The 21,330-nt window shown below is 46.3% G+C and overlaps 1 protein-coding gene and 3 pseudogenes across 1 annotated transcript; all 4 read right to left on the bottom strand.

The window, feature by feature from the left end:
- Positions 1-973: 973 nt before the first annotated feature.
- On the bottom strand, positions 974-1,585 carry LOC109746659 (putative ripening-related protein 4; annotated as a pseudogene).
- A 1,273-nt stretch (positions 1,586-2,858) lies between these two features.
- On the bottom strand, positions 2,859-3,470 carry LOC109746658 (putative ripening-related protein 4; annotated as a pseudogene).
- A 1,244-nt stretch (positions 3,471-4,714) lies between these two features.
- On the bottom strand, positions 4,715-18,412 carry LOC109746657 (putative ripening-related protein 4; annotated as a pseudogene).
- A 1,857-nt stretch (positions 18,413-20,269) lies between these two features.
- On the bottom strand, positions 20,270-20,881 carry LOC109746656 (putative ripening-related protein 4). Its single transcript, XM_020305772.1, has 2 exons — positions 20,802-20,881; positions 20,270-20,747 (listed from the first exon to the last, which is right to left on the bottom strand). Exons 1-2 carry the CDS (start codon positions 20,879-20,881, stop codon positions 20,270-20,272), a joined length of 558 nt encoding a protein of 185 aa, XP_020161361.1.
- Positions 20,882-21,330: the final 449 nt, after the last annotated feature.

The raw sequence follows: 21,330 nt of genomic DNA, 5'->3' as shown, positions 1-21,330 counted from the left end.
TTCGGGCTTATAACAATAGGGAATGCAACAAATATTTTTAAACAGCCACCTTCTTTGTTTCAATGAATGGAGTTTTGGCATGGAGCTTCCATTAATAGTCGTTTGTGAATAAGTGAATGAAATTCACGTGAAAGTAGTGCAACTAACTAACTAGTTTAGACTATTTGTATGAGTGACATACGTTTCCAAATTTCTTATATTATATATGGGATGGAATCCACCAAGATTAAGGTGTAGCTCGGCAACATCAAAGTAATACACCACCGGATTAAATTATTACAAATGTAACGCACTGGAGTTTCCCTCTGTATATTCACTGGCAATTTGTTGTTTCGTGGTACTCAAAGCGCTTTTTAATCTCACCAGCTCCATCCACATCCATTAGGGTTCTCTTTTTTCTCAATACTGGTGTTTCTTTCCAGGAGGCGCTAAAAGAGCCGATTCTAGGAACAACTCAAACATCATCGACTTTTACCGCCCGAAAAATTCAATGTTTTTGTGTATAAATAGTGAAATATATGTCTATGACCAGCATAACATCACATATGGTAGTGTGTGTGTGTGTGTGTGTGTGTGTGTGTGTGTGTGTGTGTGTGTGTGTTTGTGTGTGTGTACTCAGTCATATATGCAAGGTCCTGTTGAACTAAAAATTGATGTATTTGCCAATTTCATTTCATATTGTACCCAAACTCAGCAAATACATAAATCACAAAAAATATTAAATACATGTAATTAATACATATAGCACGGAAACAAGGGAAATACATAAATCAAGAAAAATATCATATACATGCGAATCGTAAATATAGCACCGAGATAGGACAAATACATAAAGTTGTGAAATTATCAAATACAAGCTAGTGGTGGCTTATTTTAATTAGCAGCAACTCCACCACCAAGAGAACAACGCCCACATCTACACTTCCGCATGTCTGCGTGTACATAGCTTAATGCATGGTCTTCATGGCATAGCTCACACATCAGACCAAGTGATCTTGAACACTCCAATCTGCTCCTTGAGCCCCAGCGCCTTCCACACGGCCGGTGACGCGTCTACGTCGTTGTATGGGCACGGTGGCTCGAAGTTGTGCTCAGCGTCGCAGCCATACACCGAGTCGCACTCGTCGACGACCTTGGCCAGCACGGCACGCCCGTTCCCGTTGATGCGGATCATCTTGTTGCACCTGCGCTTGCCGTCCAGGCGCAGCCACCCCGTGGACAGCGCCACCACCAGCTCGGTGTCCTTGTGGAAGCGGTTGTCGCAGAATGATTTGCCGCCGCCGTCTCCACCTCATGCGAAGCTGTTCAAAGTTAGGATCGCCGGCGTGTCGGCCGACACCGGGGGCGAGCACCTGAATTGCGGGTAGCGCTGACCGTCTTTACAGCAGACCGAGCCGTGATCCCTGTTGCAGTCGCCGGATTTGCCATGCAGGAAGCCACTGATGTGGCACCTGCCGCGAAGATGTTTGGTCTCTGTAGTAACGTTCGCGCTGCTGCCCACGGACACGGAGACACCATGGACGCGAAGCTGTGACAGGAGCATCACGAGAGCAAACATAGCTAATAGCTTGTTCAAGTTAGCCATGTCTGTGAGGTACTCACGTTGCTTGGAAATCTGCAATTTGTGCTTGTGCATTTGTGAGGATATATTGGTTGATCCATGTTCTTTATATAGGGCCCAAGCCCCAAGGAACAACAACTGGGTTATCTAATTCAGTCTCGTTTCTTCGGTTTTGTAACCCAGAGATGGTTGATGTTCTGCATCCTTCGGGCTTGTTACATTTGGGCGTGCAACATATACTTTTAAACAACCGTCTCTTCTTTATTTTTGTGAATAAACTTTTGGCATGGAGCTTCCAATAATAGTCGAGGTGGAGACATGCCTGAACATCCGAGTGAATGACATGCACAGGAAAGTAGTGCAACTAACAATTGGGTGCGCAAGAATTATTTTTAAACAGACGCCTTCTTTGTTTCAATGAATGGAATTTTGGCATGGAGCTTCCATTAATAGTCATTTGTGAATGACCGAGTGAATGAAATTCACAGGAAAGTAGTGCAACTAACTAACTAGTTTAAACTATCCGTATGAGTGACATACGTTTCCAAAATTTTTATATTATATATGGGATGGAATCCACCAAGATTAAGGTGTAGCTCGGCAACATCAAAGTAATACACCACCGGATTAAATTATTACAAATGTAACGCACTAGACTTTCCCTCTATATATTACTGGCAATTTGTTGTTTCGTGGTACTCAAAGCGCTTTTTAATTTCACCAGCTCCATCCACATCATTTAGGGTTCTCTTTTTTTCTCAATACTGGTGTTTCTTTCCAGGAGGCGCTGAAAGAACCGATTCTAGGAACAACTCAAAAATCATCGAGTTTTACCACCCCGAAGAATTCAATATTTTTGTGTATAAATAGTAAAATATATGTCTAGGACCAGCATAGCATCACATATGGTAGTGTGTGTGTTTGTGTGTGTGTGTGTACTCAGTCATATATGCAAGGTCTTGTTGAACTAAAAATTGATGTATTCGCCAATTTCATTTCATATCGTACCCAAACTGGGCAAATACATAAATCTCAACAAATATTAAATACACGTAAATAATACATATAGCACGGAAACTAGGTAAATACATAAATCAAGAAAAATATCATATACATGTGAATCGTAAATATAGCATCGAGACAGGACAAATACATAAAGTTGTGAAAATATCAAATACAAGCGAGCGGTGGCTTATTTTAATTAGCAGCAACTCCACCACCAAGAGAACAACGCACACATCTACGCTTCTGCATGTCTGCGTGTACATAGCTTAATGCAAGGTCTTCATGGCATAGCTCACACATCATACCAAGTGATCTTGAACACTCCAATCTCCTCCTTGAGCCCCATCGCCTTCCACACGGCCGGTGACGCATCTACGTCGTTGTATGGGCACGGTGGCTCGAAGTTGTGCTCGGTGTCGCAGCTGTACACCGAGTCGCACTCGCCGACGACCTTGGCCAGCAAGGCACGCCCGTTCCCGTTGATGCGGATCATCTTGTTGCACCTGCGCTTGCCGTCCAGGCGCAGCCACCCCATGGACAGCGCCACCACCAGCTCGGTGTCCTTGTGGAAGCAGTTGTCGCAGAACGATTTGCCGCCGCCGTCTCCACCTCGTGCGAAGCTGTTTAGAGTTAGGATCGCCGGTGTGTCGGCCGACACCGGGGGCGAGCACCTGAATTACGGGTAGCGGTGACCGTCTTTACAGCAGACCGAGCCGTGATCCTTGTTGCAGTCGCCGGATTTGCCATGCAGGAAGCCACTGATGTGGCACTTGCCGAGAAGATGTTTGGTCTCTGTAGTAACGTTCGCGCTGCTGCCCACGGACACGGAGACACCATGGACGCGGAGCTCTGACAGGAACATCACGAGAGCAAACATAGCTAATAGCTTCTTCACGTTAGCCATGTGTGTGAGGTACTCATGTTGCTTGCAAATCTGCAATTTGTGCTTGTGCGTTTGTGAGAATATATTGGTTGATCCCTGTTCTTTATATAGGGCCCAAGCCCCAAGGAATAACAACTGGGTTATCTAATTCAGTCTCGTTTCTTCGGTTTTGTAACCCAGAGATGGTTGATTTTCTGCAACCTTCGGGCTTGTAACATTTGGGTCTGCAACATATACATTTAAACAACCATCTCTTCTTTAGTTTAGTGAACGAAATTTTGGCATGGAGCTTTCATAAATAGTCGAGGTGGAGACATGCGTGAACATCCGGGTGAATGACATGCATAGTGAAGTAGTGTAAGTAACTTGTTGAGACTATCTGTATCAAGAGTGATGTACGTTTCCTACTTGTATTATATCTGGGGGATGGAAGCCGCCAAGATTAAGGTCTAGCTCGGTAACATCTGAATAACATAAAGATAGATTGAATTGTTACAAATGTAACTCACTTGTGATTAACCTTGTATCTATTTTTTCTTGTAATTTTCAATTTGGTGTTACTCAAAGCGCTTTGTAGTTCCAGCAGCTACCTTCCACGCCCTTCTCCATACCAGGTGTTTTTTGGGAGGCACCGAAAGAATCCATTTTTGGAAAAACTCAGAAATCTCGGTATTTTACCGCCCATAGAATTCAAATGAATTTTGTATTCTATTTTATTGGGTATAAATATAAGTATGTAACCTGTAAATCATCAAATATGATAGAGCATGCCCTGGTGGGAAATACCCTTTAGTTCGTGGGTGTATATACACCTCACATAGAAAATAATAATGATAATAATAAGTCACAAAAGTTTGGAATTTTTTAAAAATAAATTTGACTTTCTTTTGCACTAATTGAGTCTCTTTCTTTGGTTTTGCAACCAACAGATGGTTGGTGTTCTGCAACCTTCGGGCTTATAACAATTGGGCGTGCAACAAATATTTTTAAACAGCCGCTTTCTTTTTTCAGTGAATGGAATTTTGGGATGGAGCTTCCATTAATAGTCATTTGTGAATAACTGAGTGAATGAAATTCACGGGAAAGTAGTGCAACTAACTAACTAGTTTATACTATCCGTATGAGTGACATACATTTCCATATTTCTTATATTATATATGGGATGGAATCCACCAAGATTAAGGTGTAGGTCGGCAACATCAAAGTAATACACCACCGGATTAAAATATTACAGATGTAACGCACTAGAGTTTCCCTTTGTATATTCATTGGCAATTTGTTGTTTCGTGGTACTCAAAGCGCTTTTTAATTTCACCATCTCCATCCACATCGTTTAGGGTTCTTTTTTTCTTAATACTGGTGTTTCTTTCCAGGAGGCACTGAAAGAACCGATTCTAGGAACAACTCAAAAATCATCGAGTTTTACCGCCCGAAGAATTCCATGTTTTTGTTATAAATAGTGAAATATATGTCTATGACGAGCATAACATCACATATGGTAGTGTGTGTGTGTGTTTGTGTGTGTGTGTACTCAGTCATATATGCAAGGTCTTGTTGAACTAAAAATTGATGTATTTGCTGATTTCATTTCATATTGTACCCAAATTGGGCAAATCCATAAATCTCAAAAAATATTAAATACACGTAAATAATACATATAGCACGGAAACAAGGTAAATACATAAATCATGAAAAATATCATATACATGTGAATCGTAAATATAGCACCGAGATAGGACAAATACATAAAGTTGTGAAAATATAAAATACAAGCGAGTGGTGGCTTATTTTAATTAGCAGTAACTCCGCCACCAAGAGAACAACACACACATCTACGCTTCCGCATGTCTGCGTGTACATAGCTTAATGCAAGGTCTTCATGGCATAGCTCACCACTACTAGGAAAAGGGCTATAGATGAAATGGCCACTAATGGCGCACCAGACATGTGGTGCGCCACTACTATATTGCAGTGGCGCACCATGTGCTGGTGCGCCACTAGTAACAATTTTTTTAATATTATTTTTCCAAACATACTAATGGCGCACCAGGGCACTATGAGGCTGGTGCGCCATTAGTGTATTTTTTTTTGCGAAACTACTAATGGCGCACCACCAGCAGGTGCGCCATTAGTAACCAAGGTTACTAATGGCGCATTTGTAGGTGGTGCGCCATTAGTAACCTGGGACCAGCTAGATATTTTGGACAGCCACACCTATCCACTCACTTTCCCCACTTCATTCTCTCCACCTCCTCCTCCAAGCTTGTCTCGGCTGCCTCCTCCTCCTCACCTCATTTGCACCATAAATTCATCCAAATTAAGTGGTTAAATTACCTTTTTTTGATAGGTAAGTAAGGGGAAAGCTATCTTTATGTTGTTCTCCCTCCAACAACGTGCACATGCACTTTTTATGGCCTAGCTAGATCTATGTATGTTTGTGGTGTTGCATATATGTTTGTGTTTGCAGGTACCGGTATTTGAAATGCGATAGTTGCCAATATTTTGCCGGAATGTTGATTCATTTCCGTTTCGGCGAGAATTTTGGTACTATGCATTCTTTTTGGTCCTATTTTCAGGGAAAGTCATGCCAAATTTTTTCTTGGTTCTAAAATATCATTTTGCCCTACCCCGCAGGCGACCATGGTCCGCACGATGACCGAAGGCATCATGAATAGGTTTTTGAGCTCCGCGAAGGCCGAGATGCTTCAAAAGAATGAGACGGAGATAAGATGTCCGTGTCGAAGATGCAAGCTGAACAGCCTTATTGCGGACCCGGATTCCGGGCAGGTGCGGGACCACCTGCTCTTGCGTGGTTTCATGGATGGCTATCGGTGGCAAGGTGATGAAGATGACTATGAAGTCGTCCATGGGGGCCGGGCAAGAAATGAGGAAGGGCAGCAAGACAACCACCGCGGCTCGGGCGGGCGAGAAGACGAAGAATCTCCAGGACATGATCACGACGGTGATGCTGTACACAGTAATCATGTAGAAGATGCCGGACATGATGATGAGGAAGATGCCGGAGCAGACGAAGGGCATGATCATGAAGATGAAGATGGCGGCGGAGCAGACGACGATGGACCATCGATGGGCTGGGTGCAGGACCCTCATATTCAAGAGCTGCTTCTCAAGCAGACGGATAACGCAAGAGCTGCCGCCCGAGAGAAAGCCAAGCTGGATCAACTGGAGATAGACGCGGTTACTCCATTGTATGAAGGATGCAGGCCCGAGGATACCCGCCTGAAAGTAACGCTCATGGCTCTGGAGATGAAGGTAAAACACAAAATGACTGACGCATGCTTCGACTAGAACATGTCATTCTCGCACGAACGTCTTCCCAAGGGGAACAAGTGCCCGACCAGTTTCGAGGAGGCGAAGAAAATCGTGTGTCCTCTGGATTTACCGCACGTGAAATACGATGTGTGCATGAACAATTGCATCATTTATCGGGACGAGCACGCGGAGTCTACCATATGTCCGGTGTGCGGCGTCACTCGATACAAGAAGAGGAAGAAAGCTCCTCGAAAAGTGGTGTGGTACTTTCCGATCACTCCTCGTCTGCAGCGGTATTTCGCGGACCCTAAGGTAGCAAAGCTCCTGCGTTGGCACGCGGATAGGGAGGAGAAGAAGCGAGAAGATGACGCAAATGATCCGGAGATAAATAAAAAAGACAAGATGCTGAGTCACCCTAAGGATGGGAGCTAGTGGCAAGCGTTGAACTTCGAACACCCAGAATTTGGGAAGGATCCAAGGAACATCGTGTTGGGCGCGAGCACCGATGGAGTCAATCCGTTTGGCAGCCAGAGAAGGACACATAGCACCTGGCCTGTGTTTGTGTGGATGTAGAACCTTCCCCCTGGTTGTGCATGAAGAGGAAGTACATTCACATGAGTATGCTAATTGAAGGGCCGAAACAACTAGGGAACGACATCAATCTGTATCTGGGGCTGCTGAAAGAGGAGCTAGACACGCTGTGGAAAACGCCAGCCAATACGTGGGACGCCGCAGAGAAAGAATATTTCCCTATGAGAGCCGCACTGCTCACGACGGTGCACGACTATCTCGTTTCCAGATATCTCGCGGGCAGGTGGTCCACGGATTTTCTGGATGCGTCAGGTGCATGGATGACACAACGTATCGCCAGCTAGATAGAGATCCCGGGTCTTCGAAAACCGTGTTCATGGGACATCAAAGGTCGCTTCGCGACGATGACCCGTGGAGGAAACGCAAGGATCTGTTCGATGGTGAAACCGAACCCCGAAGACGCCCGCGTACGAGGAGCGGCGAGGAAATAGACGAGCTGTTGAAAAATTGGAAAGATTGCCCACTGCCGGGAAAGAAGCAAAAGGCGCCAGAGCCGGGAAAGAAGCGAAAGGAGCCAGAGCCGCTGCTGAAGGTATGGAGAACAAGGTCTGTTTTCTGGGACTTGCCGTACTGGAAGATCCACCGTGTGCCTCACAGCCTTGATGTCATGCATATCACGAAGAACGTGTGCGAGAGTCTACTTGGTACCCTGCTCAACATGCCAGAGAGGACCAAAGATGGGCCGAAAGCAAGGGCAGACTTGAACTCAATGGGCATCAGGGAGGAGCTTCACGCTAATGATGATGATGAGGCGAAGCAGGACACGGAAAGTCGTCGCAAAGGCAAAAAGGCCAAGAAGACCGGAAATGACTTCCCTCCCGCGTGCTTCACTCTAAGTCAGGAGGAGATCGATCAGTTTTTCACCTGCCTCGTAGGAGTAAAACTTCCTTACGGTTACGCGGGGAAGATAAGCAGATACCTAGACTCAGCGAAGCAGAAGTTCAGCGGGATGAAGTCTCACGACTGTCACGTGCTGATGACGCAGATACTTCCAGTTGCAATCCGTGGGATCATGGACGCGCACGTCCGTGGAATGCTATTTGGCCTATGCAACTTTTTCGACGTCATCTCTCGGAAGTCGGTTGGCGTGAGGCAACTTAGAAGGCTACAGGAAGAGATCGTGGTGATACTATGCGAGCTTGAGATGTACTTCCCGCCCGCATTCTTCGACGTTATGGTGCATCTGCTGGTCCATATCGTGGAGGATATCATCCAACTCGGGCCGATGTTCCTGCACAGCATGATGCCGTTCGAAAGGATGAATGGTGTCATCAAAGGATACGTTCGCAACATGTCACGTCCAGAGGGAAGCATAGCCAGGGGCTTTCTGACCAAAGAGTGCATCTCCTACTGCACGAATTATCTAGGCATCGAGAACCCCGTTGGTCTGCCCGTCAACAGGCACCTCGGCAGGCTCGCTGGATGGGGTCACCGTGAGGGTCGCCGCGAAATGCATGTCGACTTCGAGGGTCGACTCGCCGACTTTGAAAGAGCAAACCTAGTCGCGCTACAACACATAGACGTGGTCGATTCTTGGGTGGTAGAGCACAAAACCTTTATTGAGAAGACGTACAATGACCGAGGCCAACAGAGGACGGACGGAGATATAATCAAAGAGCACAACTCATGTTTCACGCGTTGGTTCAAGCAGAAGCTTCTGTCATACCCTTTACATGAGGATTCTTCCGCGGAAGAACAACTCATATTCGCCTTGTCACATGGCACCGAGCACAACCTGATGACGTATGAGGGGTATGATATCAACGGCTACACATTCTACACCGAGGACAAGGACATGAAGAGCGATGGTTATCAGAACTCCGGCGTAACGATGGAATCCTACACCGGTAACGACAAGGACAGATACTACGGAAGGATCGAGGAGATCTGGGAGCTGAGCTACGCTGGAGAGAAGGTCCCGATGTTCCGTGTCAGATGGGCCAAGAGCGTCATAAAAGAAGACCGGTATTTCACCACCATGGTTATACCCAAAGCCAAATCCAAGACCGCAGGCGCGAACGTCACCGCGAAAAATGAGCCATGGGTACTGGCTTCCCAAGTGGACCAATGCTTCTTCATTACCGACCCGTCAAAGCCCAGTCGTGTTGTCGTGAGGAGAGGCAAAAGTAAGATCATCGGAATGGATGGAGTCGCCAATGAGCAAGACTTCGACAAGTACGGCGACCCGAAGATGGAACATGACGACGACGATGAAGTATCAGCATACACCACAAGAAGAAGCAGGACCACCCTACCTAAAGGACGTCCGTTGAAGAGAAGAACTCCATTTACGAAAAATAAGGGCAAGAAGATTGCGAACAGATAGCTAGCTAAGATCGATTGTATTTAAATTGTAGCCTTAATTTCTCGATTGTAATCGTAGTCTGAATTTGTTAATATTTTTTGAACTCAAGAATATTTTTAAATTTCATGGGCACTTTTAGAATTCATTAATATTTTTTGAAATTTTGATGATATTTTTTAATATTCATAAATGTTTTACCAATTCACAAAGGAATGCAACTAAAAATCCAAAAAAAATATTGATGATATTTTTAAATAACAAATTTGATGATATTTTCAAATAACAAATTTGATGATATCTTCAATTAAAAATAAAAAACAAATTTGATGATATTTTCAAAAAAAAACAAATTTGATGATATCTTCTGTTCTAGTCCTCATGAAAATAATAAATTTGATAAAAAACAAATTATTAGATGCAACAAAAAATAATGAAAAAAAAGGTTACTAATGGCGCACCACAGGAGGGTGCGCCATTGCTATCAGGAAAAAAAGTTACTAATGGCGCACCAGAGGGGGGTGCGCCATTGCTATCAGAAAAAAAGTTACTAATGGCGCACCCCTAGATGGTGCGCCATTACTAACCTTCCCCCTTGTGTGTGTTGTCCATCTCGCGTTCGTCCTTCTCTCCCAATCTCACATCTCTCCGACCCACTACCCAACCCACTGCGCCACCGCCCCTACTGCGCCGCCGCCCCTACTACGCCGCCGCCCGTAAGCCCCCTCCTCCTCCGCCCGTCCTCCTCCGCCCGTAAGCCCCCCTCCCCCTCACTGACTCCCCTGGCCTCCATGCGTAGTTCACCGTCCCGGATCTCCGACTGCATCGCCTCCCGCGGCGGCAACATCCACAGCGTCGACGTCTTCGTCCCCGACGACGCCCCCACGTCCACCAGGAGAGGAGGCCCGAGCACCTCGCGACCTCCCCGCCGTCTATCCCCGCCTCCCCCAAGCTCGCCGTCTCCGCCCTCCATCGTCTCCGCTCCGGCCACCACCTCATCGTGGTCAGGTAATCTTCATTGCCCTCCTCCCTCTGCCTCTCTTCCTCCTCTCCTCCCTCCCGGCCATGCGCTCTTCTTCTCTCTATTGCTAGGTTTAGGTCAAATCCCTCTCGAATTTAGGTCAAATTAGGTTCAAATCCCTCTGAAATTAGTATGTAAAGCTCACTGTTCTGAAGTTCTGATCAGTTCACTACCTTAGTAAGCAATAAACTTGGCAAGTTTTAGGAAGATTTAGCAACAAGATTTGACATGTGCAGGCTGTGCTACCTATACATTGTTGCCCTTTTTGTAACTGATGATTGTTAGATTGGGTTCCTACTTTGGTGCAGATTGGAACTAGAGATAATTTACCTCTTCTGCCCATTTAGGACGAGCTTTCTTGCCGGGTGAGGGTAGTTTGTCACTGAGGTGTAATTACAGAAGTAGTGGAGGGGATGGATACTGTCTTTTATGTTTTGTTCTGGCGTTGTTTAGTTTGTGGTGGTAGCTTAGCACAACCTAGGACCATTGATTTTGTTTCATCATGTTCATCATACATACTCAACCTCCTAATTTTGTTTCATCATGTTCATCATACATAGCCAACCTTTTAATTTTGCTAGGTGCGTGTTTTTATGGTCCATATAAGTTTCTTGTTTTATTTAGCTGAAGAGCGTGTTACAGTTTTTTTGAGGCAAACATATAATTTGCAGCATATGTACATTTATTTGTTTATTTTGAATTTGAATGCCGCAGTGTTTTGTCTTTCTCTTGAGAAAATAAGCATATGTTTGGGAGCTTGGCTAAGCGTCTATTTATTTGGCCTCTTGGTCATGGGATAAAAATGAGCTCGCTGAGGTTCAACGCCAGTCTCTGTAGACTTGGTGATGGCGGATTTTGACAGCCAGACGCAGCAGCATATCAATATGGATTTGTGTTGATTCTGAATTTGTGGAGAGAGGAGTGCATTCAGAGAAGAGAAGAGAATACAAACTTACATACTCCTTTCCTAGACATAAACTTGGCAAGTTATAGCAACAAGAATACAAATGATAGTCACTGCAGCTGCACATGATCTCTGCTAGTTATAGAAATTCATTGCTTGTCCTATGTTTTCTGTCAGGGTATTGTTCAGGAAGCTTGCTTGAGTTTGTGTCCTTTAATTTGTAAATCTGCAGTTCTAGCCACTGTTTGTAGTTCTAGCCACTCCTTGCTGTTAGTTCCTCAAGGAGTTCTGCACAAAATTAGCTCAACAAGTTGCATCTGGCTTTTACAAAGTTGTTTTGGCTTAAGAGGATAAGTTGTTGTATATACTGTCATAAAGTTCAGCAAGAACAGGGCATCAACAGTGCTACTATAGTATCTATTTGGGGAGGGACAAATGGACAGGGCATCACTGTAGCTGTACTGCACAACAAACTATTAGTCTTAGGATTAACACTCCTCATATGAGATGAGAGGATTTTTTTAAATGGCTTCTTGCAGTTTTGAAAATTCAGTTTATTCGGTTACTGAAAATTCAGTTAATTCAGTTAGGCACACAAATTTCAGAACTTTTGTGTGCCCTAGTACTTGGTGTTTGTAGAAAACCAGGAGTGTCAATGTGACTAGAATTCACTTGTTCTTATATGGGTGAAACTTCACTTGTTTTTAGGCTAGTGCAGGGTGTTGCTTTATTCTGTCATCATTTGGAACTATGTCACAAATAAATTGTTCCTTCTTCTGTATTTGACAAGTAATGACTGTTGATAAGCTGAGGCATGGATTAAGCTGTTTCTTTGCTGTAACATACTGTATATCACTCCACAATGAAATACAGTACATATTGATGTGCTTTGTAAAACTTGTTCATGTACTGAACTACTAATGCCTTGTGATGCTCTGAATTACTTGTGATGCCTCTGAATTACTTGTGATCCCATTGAGAAAGACTTGTAAAGATGATGATCATCTTTTACCGAAAACAATTTCTGTAAACACGTCAGTAACTTTGCTAGTTTGCTGGGTTTTGTCTCCGACCATCGTGTCGTGATGATTTTGCAGGTACCCCGAGAGGCCCTTGAGTTTGCTAGAATGTTGATTAACTTCCGTTTCGGCAAATTCGGGTACTCCATATGTCCTATTTTCAGCAAAGGTCATGCTGAAATTTTCCGTGAATTTTAGCATGACTTTGCTAAAAATAGGACATATGGGGTACTTGTGACTAATGCATGGGCCGGGGTCTTAGTACTTAATTAATTAGGATCAACTGCCCCTTTATTCTTGCTGCATTAAACCATAGGTGGCAATAGAGCCAAGTGATTAGGCCCAACTTAGAATTCTCCTTCCCAGCTTAGCTTTTAGGGTGCCTCGGTGTCGATGAGAACCTAAATGATGTACGCTTAGGCTTTTAGGGTGCCTCGGCGTCGACAAACCCTAAATGATAAAAGCTTAGCTTTTATGATGCCTCGGTGTCGACAAACCCTAAATGATGAGACCATGATCTTGTTCCTTGACAATAACCAACTTTTTGACCAAACTTTTTTCCTATTTAGAGCGAAACATGGCCCACAACGATGAGGCCGGTGGTTCGGGCGGCAAGCAATTCTGGGAGCTGTCCCAGGAGCTGGAGGAAGAACCTCACCGCTATGAGGACGCCGCGGAAGACACCGATCCTGACTACACAACCCCTAGTGGCTTCGGGGATGACACCACAGATGGTGCCGCCGAGGATGCCACCACTGATGATGGCGGCGCACGCACAGATGGCAGCCAACCGAAGAGGCAACGGAAGGACCGGCGCCCGAGCATGCTCGGCACCGTCAAGGAGGAATTTACTGAAGTGAACTCGACGGGCATCCAACGGCGCCCAAACAAGTAGTCAAGGGGTACTCGGTTCAGCTCGGGTGCATTCTCCAGAGCACCGTCTCGATCAACACCGAGAACCTAAGGCATAAGGACCGAGGGAATTTGCGCAGCCTCCTCTTCACGAAGCTGCACGAACGATACAAGTTCCCCGCTGACTTTGCAAACACACGCCTCTCAGGGAATAAAGTGAACAGTGCCGCCCTCACGAGGATGAGCACGGCCCTGTCTACTTGGAGAAGCACGGTGAAGGCAATGATTGAAAAAGGTGATAGTTATGAGAAGATCAAGGCGAAATATCCTTTGATCAGCGAAGATGACTACAAGGAGTTCAAGATCAAGTGCGAGAGCAGCGCAACCTCCGAATCAAGTCAGTGGGGGAAAGAAATGTGGCAGTTGAACTTAGGGGTCCACCAACTCGGTCCCGGCGGTTACAGAGTGGCGGAGCCTATATGGGACAAGGAGGACGCGGAGCGTGCCGAGCAAGGCCTACCGCCCCGCTTCGAGAAATTCCTTGACAAGCAGACCAGGAACTTTGTCAGGGCCCGGTACAAGGAGGACCCGGTAACAAAGGAGCTTACCACGGATCCGAAGACCAGGGCACTTGAGCTTGTTCTGGTAAGGAATACACCCCCGTGTAATTAGCTCCATATGGTTGCATTCTAATTAATGAAGCCAAATTTCTAAATGGTTCACATTCCTTCTGTAGGAGGCTGAAAGCAGTAGCGCGGGGTCGTCTCAAAGCTCCCCTTTTGACACCCCTTTAAATAAGGCGTTGAACGTAATGAAAAACAAGGATAAGCTCAGTAAGCCGTCGTCAGCTGGTCGTGTGGCCGGCAAAGGCTTGTCCACAAAATGGTCGTCATACTATACCGCTGGTGGGCGAAAGGAGAAAAAGACCAGCTCGGAAAGCCAATCGCGCAAGGTTCAAGAACTCAAGGCACAAGTGGCACGGATTCCAGAGATTGTCCAAGAGCAAGTGCAACAACAACTGGGAACGACGCTCACCGCCATGGTGCCTACCTTGATTCAGGGGCTGACGACGTGGATTGCGGGCGGCCAACAGGGGCCTCCCCCGGTTCCCAGCTTCACGGCCAGCAACTCGCACAACGCGCAGACGGCGCCATTGGTGTCTTCGGCGGAGGCGGTATTCGTGTCTCCGGCGCCGACACGGGCATTGGACCTTAATGCACCCGGGTGTACGCCGGCCGGCACCTCGCCAGCAAGCGGCCCCTCCGTCAGTTGCACGCCCGCCGTTGGCGGTGCCTCGACATTAGCCGAGCTCGACGGCATCACGGTAACTAAGCCTCTCGGCCGATGACTTCATCTCCTTGCCTTTGACTGGGCATCCCTGACGCCCTACATGTTTTCGCAGGGCACCACCGACGTTCCTTGCACTCTCCTGCACTTCGTGGGCGGCGAGTTGGTCGATGTCGCCAAGGGCAAAATCGTTCAACCGGGCAACCGCGTGTTCCACGGTAATCCGATGCCACCCACCTTGTATAGGGTTGAACTGGTTCGGGTGCTGCCAAGCTGCGACGAGTTGTTACCTCCGATTCGACCCGCTGGGGCCGACGAAGATGATGTGATGACCCTCAACGCCTGCGTAAGCTGGCCCCTGCTTTGGCCAAAGAGCCAGATTCATTTGGGGGCGGGGGACACCACCCCACAGACAAGACCGCCAGTCGTGCCAGCGCCAAGCCATGGCAAGAACGCCGCAACGCTACCGGACATGCCGGACATCCCTATGGCATAGGATCCGGACATGCATATGGCACAGGATCCGGACGACGACGACAACGACGATGGTACATTTTCCAACGTCGATAAGTACTTTTCCGAACATGGGTACGGTGACGAGTTCTGTGGGCCTCCTTCTCAAGAACCCAACCCTGAAAAAGACGACCGCAATCTAGCTGGTACGGCGGAGAAACCCAATTGCAACAGGCGTCGTCTGGCGTTCAGTTCTCAGGAGACGCCTCCAGCTGCCGCCTTCACCGAGCCTCAGATAGCTAAGGTGCGAAATATTATTAGCCCCAACACGCTCAAGAAGGCGGTCTGTGAGCAGAACTCGATCCCATTACAGCAGATCAAGAAGAAGGGATGGAAACGAAAGACTAACAAGGGCGCCGGTGCGAGGCAGCCGGCACCGAGTATGATCCGTGCTCAGGACGGGCCACCTTCACCTAAGGATATCTCGAGGAGGGTGCATGTGGCGGGTAGGGGGATGCTACCCGACAAATATGCCCAATGCTGCAACCGGTGCTATGCGGAGTCTGCATGACAGTGTTCTTTCTTTGGAGAAGCGGCGTCTCAGAGAGAATGATGTGGCATACCCGGTTTTCGTGGCCAAGGTGCCAGAGGGCAAGGGCTTTGTGGATAGCGTCGTCGGGGGTACGATCGTCCTACGGTTTGATGGCATCTTTGCTATGTTTAACCTTCATCCGCTGCACTACACCTTCGTTCGGCTGTTTTCGCTGAGTATGGAGATGCGGATCATTAGAGACAAGACCCCGGACATTGTGATAGTCGACCCCTTCTACATGCGTGCCAAGATCTTGGGCAGCGCTGGGGACCGGCAAGTCGCGAGTTCACACCTCGAAGGCGTCATTCTGGCAAACCCAGATAAGGATAACTTCCTCGTGCCTTACTTTCCCGAGTAAGTCATCCCCTAACCGCCCCGTAACATATGATTTCTTAGATTTCGATCGTTCTTTTTTTTCTAACATTCCGTGTTCTGTGCAGTGACACACATTGCACACTCATCCTCTTAAGCCCGAAATATTCGATGGCCACGTATTACGACCCAGACCGTGACTCCAAGATAGACTACACAAATATCAAGAAAGTTCTTGATGATGCTCTCCCCGGCTACGCCGCATCTGGAGGCACCTTTAAGAGGCCAGCTCGTAGGTACGGCAGGCACGTGTTCACCCACAATACAACGTTCCCCTGCGTCAAGCAGCCGCCTGGCGGTCAGAAGGATGCCTACTACGCCCTCCATCACATGCGGGCGATCGTACGGGACCATAATCACCTTCTACTACCAAATAATCTCAAAGATTGGGCTGCAAGCTTGGCGGCAATCCAGGACGCGGACATCCGACAAGAATTCTTTCGCATCCAGTCGGAGTTTGCAGAAATCATCCATCAAGATGTCCTTCGTACCTCGGGGCAGTTCTACCTCAAATATCAACCGTCCAACAGTGAGATAGACACAACGCTACAAATGCAGGCTGACAACGCCCGCGACTTCATGACCATCACGACAGACGGCGGCTTCATCCACGCTCCGGTCCCATGAGTTGAGTCGAAAGTAGTGATGCTATGTGTAGTTCTGAAACATCGATTAGCTCATGTTGTAATTAAACTTTAATGAACTTGTATGTCTCTTTGGTTTGGACAATCGTTCAACTTAGATGTAATCGATGCTATTTATTAGTAGGACCATGAATCGTGCTATTAATGTCTTGCTTTTCTCTTCCGATCCTTTTGTTGTGTACTTATATATTGCTTATGTATTGTCTGTTGTTTGGCTAGTGCATAGAGATGCCGTCGTATGTTGTGTACAAGGGTAAGGTTCCCGGAGTCTACGATGACTGGGAGGAGTGTCGGAGACAGGTTCACCGTTTCAGCGGTAACAGTTACAAAGGGTACACCACTAGGGCGGAGGCGGAATCTAGATACGTGCGCTATCTAGCGGGAGAGAGGAGGGAGCGTTGGAGGAACCGGATGAAGACCAGTTTCATCGCGATGATGCTCATCGTGATGACCGCAACTCTCTTCTATGTGATGGTAGTTTAGATGATCGATATCGACTTGTAATGTGAAGACAAACTCGCTACTCGCGGTCTCGAGACTTGTAATGTTCTATCTTTGTTCGGTCTTTTGAATTCGGAGACTAATATGATGAATTGTATTCGGAGACTACTCTTCTATTGTATTCGATGAATCTACTGTTGCCGTGTGGTGCTGTCTATATTCTGTCCAATAATATATTTTGTTACCTGTGCAAATATCAGAAAAGAAAAAAATAATCCCTAATATTCATACTAATGGCGCATCACCCCAACGTGCGACATTAGTATACCAAATGATACTAATGGTGCATCACCCCACAGTGCGCCATTAGTATGGCAAAGCACCTGTGTAAATATCACCACCTAGGAGGCACACTAATGGCGCATGTTGGTCTATACTAATGGCGCACGGCGTGATGCGCCATTAGTATACCAGATATTAATGGGGCACCAGTGGTGCGCCATTAGTATTTAATACTAGTGGCGTGGTACTAGTGGCGCACCAGTAGTGCGCCATTAGTAGGCAAAACTGGTGCGCCACTAGTAGGCCTTTTCCTAGTAGTGCACACATCAGACCAAGTGATCTTGAACACTCCAATCTCCTCCTTGAGCCCCAGCGCCTTCCACACGGCCGGTGACGCGTCTACGTCGTTGTATGGGCACGTTGGCTCGAAGTTGTGCTCGGCGTCGCAGCCTTACACCGAGTCACACTCATCGACGACCTTGGCTAGCACGGCACGCCCGTTCCCGTTGATGCGGATCATCTTGTTGCACCTGCGCTTGCCGTCCAGGCGCAGCCACCCCATGGACAGCGCCACCACCAGCTCGGTGTCCTTGTGGAAAAGGTTGTCGCAGAACGATTTGCCGCCGCCGTCTCCACCTCGTGCGAAGCTGTTCAGAGTTAGGATCGCCGGCGTATCGGCCGACACCGGGGGCGAGCACCTGAATTGCGGGTAGCGGTGACCGTCTTTACAGCAGACCGAGCCGTGATCCCTGTTGTAGTCGCCGGATATGCCATGCAGGAAGCCACTGATGTGGCACCTGCCGCGAAGATGTTTGGTCTCTGTAGTAACGTTCACGCTGCTGCCCACAGACACGGAGACACCATGGACCGAAGCTGTGACAGGAGCATCACGAGAGCAAACATAGCTAATAGCTTCTTCAAGTTAGCCATGTCTGTAAGGTACTCACGTTGCTTGCAAATCTGCCATTTGTGCTTGTGCGTTTGTGAGGATATATTGGTTGATCCATGTTCTTTATATAGGGCCCAAGCCCAAAGGAACAACAACTGGGTTATCTAATTCAGTCTCGTTCTTCGGTTTTGTAACCAAGAGATGGTTGATGGTCTGCAACCTTCGGGCCTGTAACATTTGGGCGTGCAACATATACTTTTAAACAACCGTCTCTTCTTTATTTTGTTGAATGAACTTTTGGCATGGAGCTTCCATTAATAGTCGAGGTGGAGACATGCATGAACATCCGAGTGAATTACATGCACAGTGAAGTAGTGTAAGTAACTAGTTGAGACTATCTGTATCAAGAGTGATGTACGTTTCCTACTTGTATTATATCTGGGGGATGGAAGCCGCCAAGATTAAGGTCTAGCTCGGTAACATCAGAATAATATAAAGATAGACTGAATTGTTACAAATGTAACTCACTTGTGATTAACCTTGTATCTAATTTTTCTTGTAATTTTCTATTTGGTGTCACTCAAAGCGCTTTGTAATTCCAGCAGCTACCTTCCACGCCCTTCTCCATACCAGGTGTTTTTTGGGAGGCACCGAAAGAATCAGTTTTTGGAAAAACTCAGAAATCTCGGTATTTTACCGCCCATATAATTCAAATGAATTTTGTATTCTATTTTATTGGGTATAAATATAAGTATGTAACCTGTAAATCATAAAATATGGTAGAGCATGCCTTGGTGGGAAATACGCTTTAGTTCGTGGGTGTATATACACCTCAGATAGAAAATAATAATGATATTAATAAGTCACAAAAGTTTGGAATTTTTTTACATTAAATTTGACATTCTTTTGCACTAATTGAGTCTCTTTCTTTGGTTTTGCAACCAACAGATGGTTGCTGTTCTGCAACCTTCGGGCTTATAACAATTGGGCGTGCAACAAATATTTTTAATCGGCCGCCTTCTTTGTTTCACTGAATGGAATTTTGGCATGCAGCTTCCACTAATAGTTATTTGTGAATAACCGGGTGAATGAAATTCACGGGAAAGTAGTGCAACTAACTAACTAGTTTATACTATCCGTATGAGTGACATACGTTTTCAAATTTCTTATATTATATATGGGATGGAATCCACCAAGATTAAGGTGTAGCTCGGCAACATCAAAGTAATACACCACCGGATTAAATTATTACAGATGTAACGCACTAGAGTTTCCCTTTGTATATTCACTGGCAATTTGTTGTTTCGTGGTACTCAAAGCGCTTTTTAATTTCACCATCTCCATCCACATCGTTTAGGGTTCTCTCTTTTCTTAATACTGGTGTTTCTTTCCAGGAGGCACTGAAAGAACCGATTCTAGGAACAACTCAAAAGTCATCGAGTTTTACCGCCCGAATAATTCAATTTTTTTTGTGTATAAATAGTGAAATATATGTCTATGACCAGAATAACATCACATATGGTAGTTTGTGTGTGTGTATTCAGTCATATATGCAAGGTCTTGTTGAACTAAAAATTGATGTATTTGCCAATTTCATTTCATATTGTACCCAAACTGGGCAAATACATAAATCTCAAAAAATATTAAATAAACGTAAATAATACATATAGCACGGAAACAAGGTAAATACATAAAGCAAGAAAAATATCATATACATGTGAATCATAAATATAGCACCGAGACAGGACAAATATATAAAGTTGTGAAAATATAAAATACAAGCGAGTCGTGGCTTATTTTAATTAGCAGCAACTCCACCACCAAGAGGACAACGCACACATCTACGTTTCCGCATGTCTGCGTGTACATAGCTTAATGCAAGGTCTTCATGGCATAGCTCACACATCAGACCAAGTGATCTTGAACACTCGAATCTCCTCCTTGAGCCCCAGCGCCTTCCACACGGCCGGCGACGTGTCTACGTCGTTGTATGGGCACGGTGGCTCGAAGTTGTGCTCGGCGTCGCAGCCGTACACCGAGTCACACTCATCGACGACCTTGGCCAGCACGGCACGCCCGTTCCCGTTGATGCGAATCATCTTGTTGCACCTGCGCTTGCCGTCCAGGCGCAGCCACCCCGTGGACAGCGCCACCACCAGCTTGGTGTCCTTGTGGAAGCGGTTGTCGCAGAACGATTTGTCGCCACCGTCTCCACCTCGTGCGAAGCTATTTAGAGTTAGGATCGCCGGCGTATCGGCCGACACCGTGGGTGAGCACCTGAATTGCGGGTAGCGGTGACCGTCTTTACAGCAGACCGAGCCGTGATCCCTGTTGCAGTCGCCGGATTTTCCATGCAGGAAGCCACTGATGTGGCACCTGCCGCGAAGATGTTTGGTCTATGTAGTAACGTTCGCGCTGCTGCCCACAGACACGGAGACACCATGGACGCGGAACTGTGACAGGAACATCACGAGAGCAAACATAGCTAATAGCTTCTTCAAGTTAGCCATGTCTGTGAGGTACTCACCTTGCTTCCAAATCTGCAATTTGTGCTTGTGCATTTGTGAGGATATATTGGTTGATCCATGTTCTTTATATAGGGCCCAAGCCCCAAGGAACAGCTAATTCAGTCTCATTTCTTCGGTTTTGTAACCCAGAGATGGTTGATGTTCTGCAACCTTCGGGCTTGTAACATTTGGGCGTGCAACATATACTTGTAAACAACCGTCTCTTCTTTCGTTTAGTGAATCAACTTTTGGCATGGAGCTTCCGTTCATAGTCAAGGTGGATACATGCGTGAACATCTGAGTGAATGACATGCACAGTGAAGTAGTGTAAGTAACTAGTTGAGACTATCTGTATCAAGAGTGTTGTACGTTTCCTACTTGTATTATATATAGGGATGGAAGCCGCCAAGATTAAGGTCTAGCTCGGTAACATCAGAATGACATAAAGATAG

This window comes from Aegilops tauschii, chromosome 5, assembly GCF_002575655.3.
Source record: "Aegilops tauschii subsp. strangulata cultivar AL8/78 chromosome 5, Aet v6.0, whole genome shotgun sequence".
NCBI lineage: Eukaryota > Viridiplantae > Streptophyta > Magnoliopsida > Poales > Poaceae > Aegilops > Aegilops tauschii.
This window is presented reverse-complemented; position numbering and strand designations above follow the sequence as displayed.